We start from the raw sequence: 15,262 nt of genomic DNA, 5'->3' as shown, positions 1-15,262 counted from the left end.
AAATTAAATATGAAACATAGTGTCATGTCTGAAAAGATTAAATTACTTGCCAAAACTGAGTTATTCCAATAGATGTAATCATGTAGTTTTTAATTAATATAATTTTTGAAAAGAGTGTTCTGTCTCATGTTATGAACTTGACTGGTACTTATAAAAATCAAACACTTCAACTCAAGCTTTTTAAATCATTTAAATCAACTTTTATTAAAGAATATTATAACCTCTCAAACAGAAATCTTACTATATAGTTTTCTATCATAGGGCTATTTTCAAAGGCAAAAACGGAGTATAGTAAAAAGATCATTACATAATCAATAGAGAAAAAATATACTAGTAATTTGTTGACCTTATAAAATCTTGTTTGTATCAATTAACATGTACCTCATGGTAAATATCTATCTATTGGTAAATGTGAAAAGTGAGACAATTGGAACCTCATTTATACCAGTAAGCTAATTCATACAAAGAAAATGGAAGACAGCATGATGGTGCTTTCAGCAAATAAATAATTCCTCTCAAAAATTGCTGGATGTACATGACTATAATGAAGTAACAACAAAAAAAATGAAAAATCAAACAATTCAAGTATTGGCATGGTAAATATATATTCTCCCACACATGATGTTAATAATATATGTAAAAAAGAACAAAAAGTGAAGACACTTTTAGATTTGTGTTTGTTAATGTGCTATTTTATAAAATTACAGCCTAACTTTTTAATTTCATAACACAAAAATTCATCAACCTCAATATGTATATAAAGGTTATTGAGTTGTATGTTTAAAAATATGTTTATCTTATATTCAAAGATATTTTCTCCAAATACACATTCCTGACAAACATCTTAAATAGTTGATGAAAATTCTAGGCTTTTCAGTAGTCCTTCTTTCATTTGTTTTCACGAGTGGTCAACTTTGGTACTTCATGACTATGTAAGGTACATCATAAGACTCTAACAATTGAAACTTCTGTTGCTATCCCTGAAACAAATCAAAACATTTGAGCTTCCTTTTTGAAATCTTCATTATGTTTGATGAAGGAGTCTGCTTCAAAGAAGAGAAAAATTCTTAACAAACACATTTTCTTCATATTTGATATATTAAAAAGTACCCCCTCCAAAAAAAGAATTCTTACCACACACATTTTCTCCATATTTGATATAAAGGTACCCATTGTTTCCAAAATCAGTTCCCCATGAATTCCTCACTATGTAAAATGGTACATCTCCTACAAAACATCAAACAAGTGCATGAACATACTGGTACATGTAGCTGAAAATAAATCTCGTTTTTAAAAACACTTTTAAAATCAACATTAACACTTATACACATACAACACATACTTAACACATATACATGCACATACAACACATACTTAACATATATACACACATAACACATACTGGTACTTAACCTACCTGTCAGATCATACCCTACAATCTGCACCGCATGGTTAAGCCTGATACCACAGTGATACTGAATGATTCCCCCTAGGTAGTGGTTCCAGGTGGTGGCATCTACCGCCACGATCAGAGGACCCACGTGGGCCAACCTATACAGCATTTCTTCCTCATTTCCTACAAATCTGTCAATTATTGTAACATTATATCACTGTCAAGCATGTTTGTGAGTTTAATATTTTCTGATATTGAATTTCTTTCATCCAAGCTAGAAGGCACTCAATATATATTTACATTATATAAATAGTGCCTGTTTGGGAGGGTGACAGTTGAAATTGACACCCCGAGGAAACCATTGTCAACCGACGCGAAGCGGAGGTTGACAATTGTTTTCGAGGGGTGTCAATTTCAACTGTTATCCTCCCAAACAGGCACTATTTATTTTATTATACTGAATGTCTAAATTTTAGAGAATTTTTTACTGCTTTAATATAGAAATGATGTGAATTTTACGGCGAACCGTACGCGCATAATTTATGCGCATGTAACAATTCGTTGTGTTACCCGTTGCCAAGTGTGTTGCTAATGCCGAGAGTAATAGAACAGATTATCAACTGCGTCTAACCAATCAGATTTCAGTATTTAACATGAAAGTATAATAATGTCAAATATATATTTATCAAAATGTTTAATCAAATAAATAAATCCAGTTATTTACATGAAAATAATCCAATTCATTTCTCAGCATCAAAATTTCATAAGCTTACAGTTTATCAATTAAGATACAGTTTAGCCATTCCTTTTATTGGATAATGTATAGTATTTAGATACTTATTACAGGTGTAGCTGTTGGTTAATTGTTACATACCTATTGCAGGTGTAGTTTGTGACAGTCACTCCTCTGGAGGATTTGGTCAAGAGTTTACAGTAATCAGAGGTGTCTGTCAGGGGGTACTCCTCCTCATAAACCAAGAGCGACTGACTCTGTAATGACCAAATTAAACAAGTACATCTACTGAATTAAAGATTGAGAGAAAAAACCTTTGAACACTATTTCAGTCTGTCCTACTCAATTTAATATTATGGTTATAAATACATCCATATGGTGTGAAAATGTCGCACTATTATGCTATTCTAATAACAAGTTTGATTATACAAATCAATCATGAATAGCTAGTTTAGTTAAATAGTGCACTGTTTTACATGCCATTGATTCACATCAGTTTAAATTAAATACTCATATTATTTTTCATTTCTAGAATAAAGTACATGTACATGCAATGATATAATTATATATATATATACACATAATGTGCTTATTACAGTATTTGAAAAATGATATAAGATAAAGAAATTAATCTATTAAACTAGTACATGTATCTTAATACATGTAATGAAAATCTAACAGATCAGACATACATTATTCAACCATGCTAAAGCAGTGCAAGTGTTGCCTCCCGAACATCCATCGTTACCGACGGAACAGTCAATGACTTCCTGTACACTGAGTTGGGGGGGAGTGACATTGTGTGAAATTGCGTACATAGATTCCACAGTCTCTGTTGTACTGAAAGCCCTACAACAAAGGAATAGATCTTTTAGAATAATAACATTCATAGATTCCATGGAATATCCAATATCTGCAAAAATAAATAATTCTTTGAAATATGAATGCTGTTTAAACTTACCAACATCCTCCACATTTGTTTTGATTTTTAATAGGAGACACATAACTCACTCCTTCCTTATTCCTCCTAAAAAGAGATTAAAAACTTGAATTACAATGTATTTTAAATCTAACATATATATACATCTATTCCTAGGACAGAAATTTTTTCATTATATTTACCAGTCAATTTTTTTTGGTAAGTTGTTGAACAAATTTTTCTTTCTCTGTACTGTTGGGATTTTAAAGTGTGTTTCTTTTAAGTCACTCAGGTATTGTTCTGCAAATTAAGTAACAAATCTAGGATTAATTCAAACAAAAATATTTTATTATAATATCTTTTCAGAGAATGAAAAGAAAAACCATAGAATCAATTGTAAAAGGAATTGTCTGGGCTATTCTTAATCAATTAATTGAAAGATTCTTGCAAAAGCAAATTTCATAAAATCCACATACAATGTATTTTATGTATTGACTTCCTAATAAGTCAGAGGGCAAAGATTTGTGAAAAAGAAGAAATTCAAGTGCTTCCCATTGGCACTCCCCATCTTATTCTGTGTATAACAATATTTCATCCCTAAACCTATAAAAACCGCAAAGCATGCATGCAACTTCCCATTTTAATCTACTTCACCTAGATCAGAATTGATGAAAGTTAGTTTTATTTTATGCATATTAAAAGTATTTATAGACACCACAACTGGTCAAATGGGAATCCGAATGTAAACTAGCTGTTTATAAATACACCATTGCCATTTAAGACAAGTTTATTTTGAAACTTTATTCATAATGGACACTGCCCATTGTGGTTAGTAACATAAAATGGCAACAAATTTCAGCCAGGCTTTGTAGTTTATGCAGTATGGGAATGAAATATGTTATATTAACTAATAAAGATGGGGTGCGCCTATGGTAGTTCCCTCATATTGTCCCCATGCCTGAATACTGAATATTAATTCATTTCAGAATAATGCTGATGATTTAGTTATAATGCTATAGACAAATCTATAGGCTACACAAAAGAAAGTGTTTGGCAGATAGTTTTAATTTGATTCTACTATGCTGAGATTAGAGCATAGATTATTTCGAACTTACTTTCAAATTCTTCCTGAGAAAGATGTGAAAACTTCGTAAGTCCAGACTCAGCACCATTTAATTTATAAAGACCCTCTTGTATTCTTAATTTCTACAAAATTACAATTTGGAACAATAATTTGATACATAATGATCATGATATCATGTTTTGTCTCACTTCCTCTTTGTAATACCCAGACTGACTAAGGCCCGTTTGGTTAAACCCTCTTTTATTTTGCTTCAACATAATTATAACACGTATATGTAAACTTACCAGGGAAGCAGGTGATCTTACAGTTGAATTAGATTGATGAAACTCGAAAACATTAAGAGATTTTGAGTTAGTACAACTTAAAAACGCGAGAAAAAGACAAACCGAAAGTAGACGGAAGTTTACCATTTTTAAATATAATAGTAAAACCAAACCCGAACTCACATGATTATATAAAATATAATCTTTTTTTAATTCTGTCATTGTAGAAAATAAAACGATATGTAAATTTCATGCATTTTTCTCTATCATGATAATGATATTAGTTTTTGAAAATAATATTTTTGATAGTTTTACGGAAAAAATTAAGGTGTTTATTTTTCACAATTCCGACTTCCTTTTCCGGCCATCAAACATGGCGAACCCAGTCAGCAAGAAAAAGAAGGTCTGCTTTCCTAATATATTCCCATCATACACGCTTAAAAAATAGAAAAAGACAAAAAATCAGAGAAACAGAAGTTCCCAAGTACATCTTAGGCAGAATAAATAAAGTGGATGTCGTAATTTAGGTCCGATATAAGCGGATTGGTGAAGGCTTGACTTGCATATTATTCTTGACATGTACAAATTTTTCAAATAAACAGTGCTTCTGTTCATTGCGAATTTGTCAGAATGAAGTATATACTTTAGCTCATACCCAGTGTTGCCATACGTAATAAAATCCACCCTAAATCATTTTTTAGATGGGAATTGTGTAACATGCTAGATTGCTAGTGTTAGTGAATTTAGTTGTTTGGTGAATAGATATACTTGCATGCACGGTAATTAAACCAAATTGCCTTTTGCAGTTCGTTGCAGATGGAGTGTTCAAGGCTGAGCTGAACAATTTTCTGACGAGAGAGCTGGCAGAAGATGGCTACAGTGGTGTAGAAGTCCGTGTCACACCAACACGTACTGAAATCATTATCCTGGCCACCAGAACACAGAATGTCCTCGGTGAAAAAGGCAGGAGAATCAGAGAACTGACCTCAGTAGTGCAAAAAAGGTTCAACTTCCCAGAGGGAACTGTTGAGGTAATCATTTTCTACAGTTTGCAGAATTGAATGACATTTATCATATTTTAGTCCGTGTGAGCATTCGTTCAACTTACCTTTTGTCTGTCAAAGATTTTTAGGGACTTTGAGTGAGAGTATTATCAATAAACAATGGTTACATAAAATTGATGAGGAAACGGGTGTTTTCAATAAAATTTCACTCCAAAGGAACTTGGCAGAGTAAGGTCCTATTCATGACTGTCAACTTATTTTATAGTTTACTGACATCTTTCTTTCGAATGAACAATTGCTTTCTCTATTTCAGCTTTATGCAGAAAAGGTTGCACAGCGAGGTTTATGTGCTATTGCACAGTGTGAGTCTCTCAGATACAAGTTGATCGGAGGTCTGGCAGTCAGGAGGTAAGGACAACTTAGTGATGAAGAAAACGATATTCCCAATTTGCGGACAGCTTGTTCTTACTTGAGCATTACTGTGGGAAAAAATTGGGTACATGAATTCATCATTTCTGTAGTTTTAGTCCTTATAGAAAGTGACTGTATACAGTAGTGATTTACACTGTTGATTAAATTCATTGAAGAAATTGTAATGTGTAAAAGTTTATTGGGATATGAAATTTGTTTATCATGTCATCAAATCCTGTGAAGGTGGAAGGGCTTCATAGGTTTGACAATGTACAACCAAGTTTATATCCATGTAAACTTTGTTTTAAATTTATATTTAAGAAAGATGGATCAGTACATTTTTTTAAAAACTTTTTTGTGGTTTATGTACAAAAAGTAATTAAGTTATGTGACTATCATTGTTACACCATTGATATCACTCCTAACTGACCCCTAAAAGAAACCACTGTATTGAATGGTTTTGCACTCTAAATGGTTCATAAATTATTAAATTTGCAATTTTGAATTATTAATGATTTAGATATTTTGAAATTTGTGTTTCAGAATGTCATTATGACATGCATATTATATGAACACCTTTTCCTTTTCTACTTGGAAATCTTTACATTTTATAAAAAGATGAATAACAAAAAAAATGTTTATCAAGTCAGCAACACAGCATCATAGGTCACAACAGGAAAAATTAGGATATGAATACAATTAGAGATATTTTTTATGTTTAATCGAATTACCACCTGGTATCACATCACACACAGTAATTTAGAATTATTTGATCATATTCGATTATGCAAGTGTAATATTCCCAATTTGCGGACAGCTTGTTCTTGCTTGAGCATTACTGTGGGAAAAAATTGGGTACATAAATTCATCATTTCTGTAGTTTTAGTCCTTATATAAAGTGACTGTATACAGTAGTGATTTACACTTTTCTATTTATTTACATTTCATTCAAGTTTATATTTTGCACAGTACCATCATCTTATGTGACTATACAACAGTGAATTACAACTGTTTGTCAAATGTAGGGCTATACTTGTGACTTAGTAATGTACATTGCCAAAATTTAACGGACTTTCCACCTTTTTCATGTTTATCTTGCTTTTGCAGGGCCTGTTATGGAGTGCTGCGATTTATCATGGAGAGTGGTGCTAAGGGCTGTGAAGTCGTAGTATCAGGAAAGCTGAGGGGACAGAGAGCCAAGTCCATGAAGTTTGTGGATGGCCTTATGATCCACAGCGGTGACCCCATTAATGATTACGTAGACACAGCCGTCAGGCACGTCTTACTCAGACAAGGTAATACTCACGTCAAGGTTAACAAAACAGTTGGAGAAATTAGGTTTTAAAGTTTTAAGGAGTTATAAATTTATACCTTAAATTATTTGGTCCAATAAAGCAGTATACATGCTGTCTTTCAAATTCATTCTGTATACAATGTCATGTATGTTGTGTGCATATTCTATGAGTTTCAAGTTGAACACAAGAGGGAACATTTTGTTAGAAGGATTTTTATTTATGGTAGTATGCGTGTCTGGATTTCAGTGTTTTGTTCAGATGTTCTCATAATGCATTTCTCCAAAAATGTAGGTATGATATAATACTGTTAATCATTCATTTGGCTGTGTATTTTTCTTTGTGTTTTTGGCAGAAGTGCTTTCTATGAAATCAATAGAATTCATGGTGGCTCAATTTTCATGGTATTAATGGGTAGCCCTGCCCCAGGAATTCACATCCTCAACTAAAAAAAAAATAAAAGAATATTCTTTCTTACTGAAACTGAAAACTGATGCACCCACGAAATTTCATCCTCATGAATAAGCAAAAAACCAACAATCCATGAAAATTGGCCCCCATGAATTTAAATGATTCCACAGTATATTAGGAAAAGTCATGCGCATACTATGTCAGGATATTTACATCCAGAAATAGACTAAAACAAATCCCTATTAACTTATTAAAAAATCAATTTCCACCAAATATTTACAGTAAAGTGCTCTGGTAAATAAAAAAGTATATAAACTAGACACGATCTCGTTGCGAGCAACGAGGAGGTCTTCCGTCCGATTTTTAGTAGAGGAAATGACTTTGCCTTTTATCTTAATCAACGAAACATATCAGGAAATGCAGATGTGATCTAAAAGAGCGATGGATGAAGGATTATACACCCCGTTGGATCCCTAATTTAGGGACCAGCCACATTTTATTTCATATCAAATAAGAGGTCTTTTGATTTCGATATATTTTGTGTAAAAAGTTATTTGTAACCGTTCTTGATTTATCTGAAAGAGATAACAAACAAGTTTTGGTTGCAGATTGTTAATCACATTTTTTAGCGTATTTTGTTCAATAATGCTCCTTAAAATTGCTTTTTTTTTAAATTTTGGGACGTTGATGATAAGTTCGGACTTTTGACCCCTTAAAATCCCTTATTACATAACATAGGAGTAAACAATTTTCATGTATAGGTACATGACATTTCGATTAACATAATTGCTTCCGTAATGTATTACAAAATATTTCACAATTAAAGGTTATGATTAAAATACTTTAGAACTCTATCGGCTCCTAATTTGAATAGCCAGCCCCTTTTTCGTGATATAAAAAGAAAGCTCTTGTCATTTTAAACACATTTTGTTCAACAAGTATGTAGAAATTATGTACCGTTCTCGAGATGTCTGGAAGAGATCGTTTTAAGGGCCGACCCTATAACTCCTTTTAGGGACCGGATAACAAAAAAAATATGGTTGCAAATTGTTAACGACATTATTTGGAGCATCTTTTGTTCAACGTTGCTTTTCAAAATTTCTCTCCATTTTCAGATATATAAGATCAAAATTTCGGACTGCTGGCCCCTTAAAATCCCTAAATACGTAACAAAGGAGTAAACAACTGTCATGTGTAGGTACATAACGTTACGATGAACATAATTGCTTCTATAAAGTATAACAAAATATTTCACATTAAAAAGATATTATTAGAATACTTTAGAGCCCTTTCGGCCCTTAATTTAAAGGGTCAGCCCCTCTTCCCTAATGTCAAATGAAAGTTCTTGACTTTTTCAAGTTTTTTTGTTCTATAAGTTTTAACAAAATACTTTTGAGAAAAAAGATATTCAAAGAAAACAACAAAAAAATCATGACGCTTTTTATCTCAATTTTTAAGCTCAGGCGAGCTTCGGTGTTTTTTGTCACAGAAAAATGAAAATGCTTCTGTCATATCCACAATCATAGGTCTACAAACTCTGAAAATTTGAATCAAATATCTGTTTTCGTTTAGGAGAAAAACACCGGACAAGCCGACCCTCTAAAACTCATAAAAACGTCAATATCTCTAAAACGGAAATGACGTCATCAATGTAAAAAATTTCCAATAAGGTTCAGATCAATATGTGTTAGTTCTGAAAGTTTCATTAAAATCAGCCAAGCCGTTCCCGAGAACTCGCGTGCACAAAAATGCGTAAGAAAAAAAAAGAATAATAATAAGGGAAACAGAAACAAAGCAATAACAAGAAGGTCTTCCGTTGGAAACGGAAGACCTTAATTATATTTATCTACCTACTTCTTCCAGGTGTGCTTGGAATCAAGGTTAAGATCATGTTGCCCTGGGATCCCAGTGGCAAGATTGGTCCTAAGCGCCCCCTGCCTGACCATGTCAGTGTGGTGGAGCCAAAGGATGAGGCCGTCCCCGCCCACCCCTACAGTGAGCAGAAGGGAGCCAAGCCCACAGAGCCCCCAGCTGCACAGGCTTAAAAAGGTGACTATATAAACTGCAAATAGTCAGGGTTGTCTCTAAGACCTGGGAGGCGGGGAATTCCCTCGCCTATAATGCCTTGATTACCCGGCTATTTTTGCATTTCAAACACAATGTAACTATAAGCAAGACCCCCAGACCCCCTTCTACTTTTTCATTTCCTCCTTCTACTTCAATTTTTAGAGACAACCCTGAATAGTGCTCTAAATATTGATATAACTTTAACTATCTATTGATTGAATCACAAAAATCATTTATATGGTCATTTCTTTATACAATTATCACAATTTTATTCCTTAAACTTTATTTGATTGTGACTATTAAAAAAAAGCCTCGTGAAGGGAAACTGATTAAGAAACATTTGGTAATTTAGCAACCCTTCAATGTAAATATTTACCATCATTTACACATGTATACATTTTCTATTCTCCCATTAAAAGTGTACTTGTAATGTATGTAACATGATTATTTTTATTTTATTTTTCAGATATGTGAACAGAGACTGTAAAAAAAACTAAAAAATAAATAACCAAAAAAATTCCATGGACATTTCATTATTATTTTGAGGTTTGCAAAGGTAAAGGTCATGGTTAAGTCATATTGGCCGTTTTTAACTCACCTGAACTGAAAGCTCAAGTGAGCTTTTCTGATCACTTTTTGTACCATTAATTTCTCCATGCAATTTTCTACTGATATTGTCTCTGTACTTGCCTCAAACTTTCTCTGGAACACACTACCGACCATAGATTTAGTATGCCAAATTTACATCGAGATAAAACCATTTTTACATGTAAATAACTGCACCACTTCACTTTACATGGCTGTTGATGGTGTTCAAAAGACTATCAGAAGTAAGTTAATAGACGTTATACATAGTACATTGCATAAAGAAATTAATGGTACTAAATGTTCTCACAGGATTTGTGTATAAATAAGGTTATTAGGTCCAAAACTAGCATACGTTTTTGTGTGCAATAATTATAAATACACAATTTTTTCAATGGGTGGCACAGTTGCTCCGAGGTTGTCTGCAAATTTTTTCAGACTGGGAGTTACAGACCTGCAGCTATTTTAGAACTGTAATGCTCAATATGTGAAATGATTACAAAATCATCCTGTGACAAAAAGTATTCAATGATAAGCAGAATATCCAGGGGGATTTTTTTTTATATATACAGGATCTGTTATACTACATTGTCCAGACATTTTGTAAATGACTCTAAAGTCTGATTTTGATGTCTATTGTTGCTCAGGTGAGCAATGTAGCCCATGGACCTATTTTTTCAAATGCTGTAGGCATATACATGTAAAGAAAATGTGGGAGAACTTTCTATAAATACCGGGTATCTTGCTATTAAGGAGCCTGAATGGTCAAACCATCAGATATTAAACAAAATGTGAAAATTTGACTCCAAAATGATGATTTGAACCACAAAACCTCAATTAAAGACATGTCAATTTGTTATTAAATGATTGATTAATTCCTAACTCTCTAATTGGCTGATATCCAACCATTTAACAAAAAATAAAACATGAGGTTCACTTGCACATGTCTAGACATAAATGGTTTCTGATCCACTCCATTCCTCATAAAACCTTGACCGAACTGGCATAAAACAAGACGTCACCGAATTCACAATCAAAGTAATGAAAGCCGCGCTCTTTTGGTGAGTCTTTATGCATATTGTGTAGTAAAGACTGAAAATCTCTCTCTCTCTCATGCTGGCAAAGCGTCAGAGAGTGACCAAATTTTGTAAGCAGCTATAAACAAAGATATTTCTGTCTAGTAGAAAAAAGTTCAACAGTTGCTGCCTTGAATTTTGCAACAAGCGTTATATATTCAATCCCCATTTCTTCAACGTGCAGCAAAGTATTTAATAGAAATTCATGCGCATTATGTATGTCCAAAATGCATAGTCTTGTTTTTAAAACACGTTATTAATAAGAAAACTAAAAAAGATAGACAATTCTCTTGAAATTAAAATAAGAAACAAAATGCCAACACTTTTGACACAACGTGCCTCTTTGTGTAACCATTTTGTGTAGCGGAAGCTTTTACTTTGACGCTGTTTGGTTTTGTGTTTACGTTTGAAGTTGTGCTATTTATAGTAACATTGGCGATTTGCCTGCCTCAGCCAGGACTCTGCTTTCAGCAGAGCCCAGCTTAAAATGTGCAACCTGGTTAGATGGAGCAATAGTAAACTCGCATATATATTGCCAGTTTGGTCAAGGGTTTATGTAGTGCAGAGTGGATCAGAAACCCTTGACTTGGAAAGATGATGTCCAGGAGATCATTATAACGTTTGATTTTATCTACATGGAACTAAAAATTGATTGTCCAATGAAATATCACATTTTCAATTTGTTCAGCTTTGGCTTCAAACTAAAATCTTTGCTTGATTGATCTCAATTTGAGATGTCTGTATCAATTCATCGCTGAAACATTAAATAAAACAATTATTGCTGGGTTATTTTTTCAATCAATATGGTGATCTAGCAAACCAAGAAGTACAATATTCACTGAGCCAAAGGTGAATATAGTACTTCTCTGGTAGCTAAATCATCGTATTGACCTTAAAACGGCAATAATTATATAAGCATTCCCATCTTCAGTATATGCCCATCTTTAATGGATATGTGTTACATTATGGTACGATGCAGTAAGTCCATATGATTGTCCACACTAGGAAGAGTACAATTATTTTCACTGTCAAAGGTTACCGGACATAATTCCTGGTCTGAAAAATATATATATAAATAGAAAGACTTTACCCTTTGTGGTAAGATGAGCATACTCTGTACATAGATTGGTTATATAAAAAGAGGATGAATATAAATTTTCAAGGTTAGATCTAAGGTCAAGGTCAATAAGGCCAACATTGAATTAGTCTTCTTGTACTTTGTAAAAAAGAAAGATATACTATTTGAGGTTAGGTGATCATACTTTTTACACAGGTTGCTTATTGCAAGAGGTAAAAACCCTATTTATTTCCAGGTAACGGGGCAAAAATTACCCTGTATACCAATAAACATACTGTATTAGAAATTAGATTCAGTCTTTATAAAACCAGATATGGGATTACTTGTTGATAATTCAGTTTTCTATAAGTATAACAATTAAGTATAACATTTTTACTGAAATTATTCATCTTGTCATTGTCTATGAGCTGACCAGATTTTTTCATACAACTAGTTTTTCCACCCATGTCTTTCAAAGACAAACACTTGATCCATTCAAATGGAAAACAAAACCTTGAATGATATTTTATGGTTTTATTTGTATTTGTAAAGACAACTGACTCACAATGCACTATTACAGCAGCCATTTCTACTTTGTACAAGTACACTATATTACTTGTTCCAACTCTCATAACACGAGTGAGACCAATGAAATTCATTACTGGCTATAAACATTCAACTAAAAATCAACCTTGGATGAATTACATTAAATGAATAAGAACACATCGAACATTCTTCTATTTTTAAAAAAGAAGTAAAAAAGATGAGTGATTTTTTTTTGTGCTTCATGTCTATAGAATGATAAACTATGTAATAATCTTATGTGTAATTATAATGAAGTCAGCTGTCACAGCTAGCACTGCTGTGTAGCACCAAATAAATTAACTCCCTAGAATTCACAACTTGAATTAAAATTACATTTATTTATAACATGTCATGGAAAAGAATTTTATGCTCAGGGGAGCATTCCTTGAAGGAAAGGGAATTACTTTTTCAATATTTAAATTATACATGTAGAAAATGTAACGTACAAATTTTTGAACATTCATATAAATACAAGGCAATACTTTAATTTACATGTATTTTGAGAGTTAAATCAAAAGAATTCTTGTAGTTATATGGATAATGTGTCAGATGATGAAATACTACTTGGATTCAACTCAATCATTCATAGCCTGAAGTCACTGTCTAACCATTGTGATGTCAAACTCTCACTTAATGAAGCAACAGAGCATACATTCATTATCAACAATTAGTTATATCTCCTATTAACAAATAACGTCACACAACACATTAAAAGGACGAAAATTACGCTAAAATCACAACCAGTTGTATAATTAACATAGAATAAATAATAACAAAATCTAATTTGTTTCTTCACAAATTCAAATTAAATGCATGCGAAGTACTTCATATAACACAAATCAACTACCTGTTCAAATTAAAATATTAACTGCTAAAAAAACGGTGAATACTTGAAGTGAAATGGGCAATGGTGGTGGGGGTTGAACAGAATGAAATAAAATGACAGAAATTTGTACAGATGTTTGGCAGATCTATTTGTATCACATATATATTTATCAGCAAACAAAAAGGATGCACATAAAAATATTTCAAAGAAATTTTGACAATCTTTCTTTTATGCCATTTTAAAATGCATTCTAGTGGTTCCACCAGTGAAACTGGTCAAATCGAATGCAGAAATCTTCCCTATAAAAGAAACTTATGCAGACTAGCACCATGCTACATGTACTTTTTTTTTAAAGCAGTTAAATCTTATTTTTTGTTATGGTCATGGATAATAATTGCAGAAAATCATTCACAACATCAGAAGCTTGGCAGGGAAGATAAGATCACAAGAAACAAAATGACTTGTATGGCACATATACGTCACTAACACGACACGGATTAAACATTTGTATTTCTCTCTAGAATATTGTTGAGAGGCGTGTTCTCATCTATATTGTCATTGCAGCTCTCTTCTTCACTGAGGTTCACTTCACTATCTTCGATTTCACACAAGCCTGATATTTCAGACATGGAAGCATTTGTAGATGCATATCCTCCTAGGGACATGCTCATTCTGTCTATGACAGAGTTCCTGACGTTATATTCACTGTCTGTTATGCCCCCATCAGATACAAATCCGGGGACTAACTTTTTAGTGTTTGGAAAGCCGTATGACACAACTTCCTCATCATTGTCAGAGGTATAAAACTCATTTTCGTCACATGATGGTGGTTCTGGCCATTCACAGCGCGAGTCTCTATCACCTGACATTTGGTCATGTGACTGGGTAAAGCTATGATTTGGCAGGTACTGGTTGGGGTGTGTGTTGATCTGATGTTGAGGGAGTTCATAGCTCTCCTCCTCTTCCTCGGGGGTCTGAGGAAGTCCAAGCACCTGTCGATAGTTTGGAGGACTCATGTAACATTCCTCATTGTCATACTCATTGTCTGCAAACTCTGAGTCCCCTACATACTCAGACTCCAACAGTTCAGGGTCAGTGTACAGAGCCGAGTCGTTAATCTGACAGCCAGAAAATCCTATGTGGGTGTTGGACTCGTTGCTATGGGGACTGGAGCTTGGGGAGTCCTGGATTTCACGGATGGGAACCTCGCTGATGTTTGGGAGGGACGGCCTTGGGGCCCAATCGGAGGCATCCCAGTGGTAATCTGAAAAACGAAATGGAAAATTAAGGTCTGCTACGTAAAGTACTAAATATTTAGATGGTATATACTTCTTAGGTTTGTTTTTATAAGTATTGATAAAATGTAAACCAAGTTAAGCAAAAATGTAGCTAGCATCATACTTTAAGACTTGTCAAATTAGAAATTATTAAGCTTGCAGCTGCACTTAGAAAATTATAAAGAGATCAGAAAGAACAATTTAAAAATTCAATCTTTTAAAATCATTTTTACAAATGGTTGAATACAATCAGGCAGGATGGGGATCAGTTTACAATTT

At 33.2% G+C, this 15,262-nt stretch overlaps 4 protein-coding genes across 11 annotated transcripts in view; 2 read left to right on the top strand and 2 right to left on the bottom strand.

Moving 5' to 3' along the window:
* LOC128156214 (FAD-dependent oxidoreductase domain-containing protein 1-like) overlaps positions 1 to 15,262 on the top strand; it is a 312,439-nt gene that overhangs the window by 119,725 nt on the left and 177,452 nt on the right. The window lies entirely within an intron of this gene.
* LOC128156224 (cathepsin O-like) lies at positions 168 to 4,539 on the bottom strand. Its single transcript, XM_052818283.1, has 9 exons — positions 4,414 to 4,539; positions 4,161 to 4,251; positions 3,249 to 3,345; positions 3,088 to 3,153; positions 2,819 to 2,975; positions 2,268 to 2,383; positions 1,418 to 1,584; positions 1,135 to 1,227; positions 168 to 980 (listed from the first exon to the last, which is right to left on the bottom strand). The coding sequence occupies exons 1-9, from the start codon at positions 4,537 to 4,539 to the stop codon at positions 943 to 945; spliced, it is 951 nt and encodes a 316-aa protein (XP_052674243.1). The 3' UTR covers positions 168 to 942.
* On the top strand, positions 4,747 to 10,097 carry LOC128156228 (40S ribosomal protein S3). The gene is made up of 6 exons (XM_052818286.1): positions 4,747 to 4,795; positions 5,199 to 5,423; positions 5,710 to 5,804; positions 6,915 to 7,102; positions 9,374 to 9,559; positions 10,044 to 10,097. The coding sequence occupies exons 1-5, from the start codon at positions 4,766 to 4,768 to the stop codon at positions 9,553 to 9,555; spliced, it is 720 nt and encodes a 239-aa protein (XP_052674246.1). The 5' UTR covers positions 4,747 to 4,765; the 3' UTR covers positions 9,556 to 9,559; positions 10,044 to 10,097.
* Positions 12,815 to 15,262, bottom strand: part of LOC128156211 (protocadherin Fat 1-like) — a 56,177-nt gene continuing 53,729 nt past the window's right edge. For all 8 annotated transcript variants that reach the window (XM_052818261.1, XM_052818269.1, XM_052818267.1 and 5 more), the window contains one exon: positions 12,815 to 14,970. In XM_052818261.1, the coding sequence (XP_052674221.1) occupies positions 14,204 to 14,970 (767 nt within the window). In that variant the 3' untranslated portion in view covers positions 12,815 to 14,203. The remainder of the gene's footprint in view (positions 14,971 to 15,262) is intronic.

This window comes from Crassostrea angulata, chromosome 7 (assembly GCF_025612915.1).
Source record: "Crassostrea angulata isolate pt1a10 chromosome 7, ASM2561291v2, whole genome shotgun sequence".
In the NCBI taxonomy this organism is placed as follows: Eukaryota; Metazoa; Mollusca; class Bivalvia; order Ostreida; family Ostreidae; genus Magallana; species Magallana angulata.
Note: the sequence above shows the minus strand (reverse complement) of the source record. Positions and strands in the feature narration are given on the sequence as shown.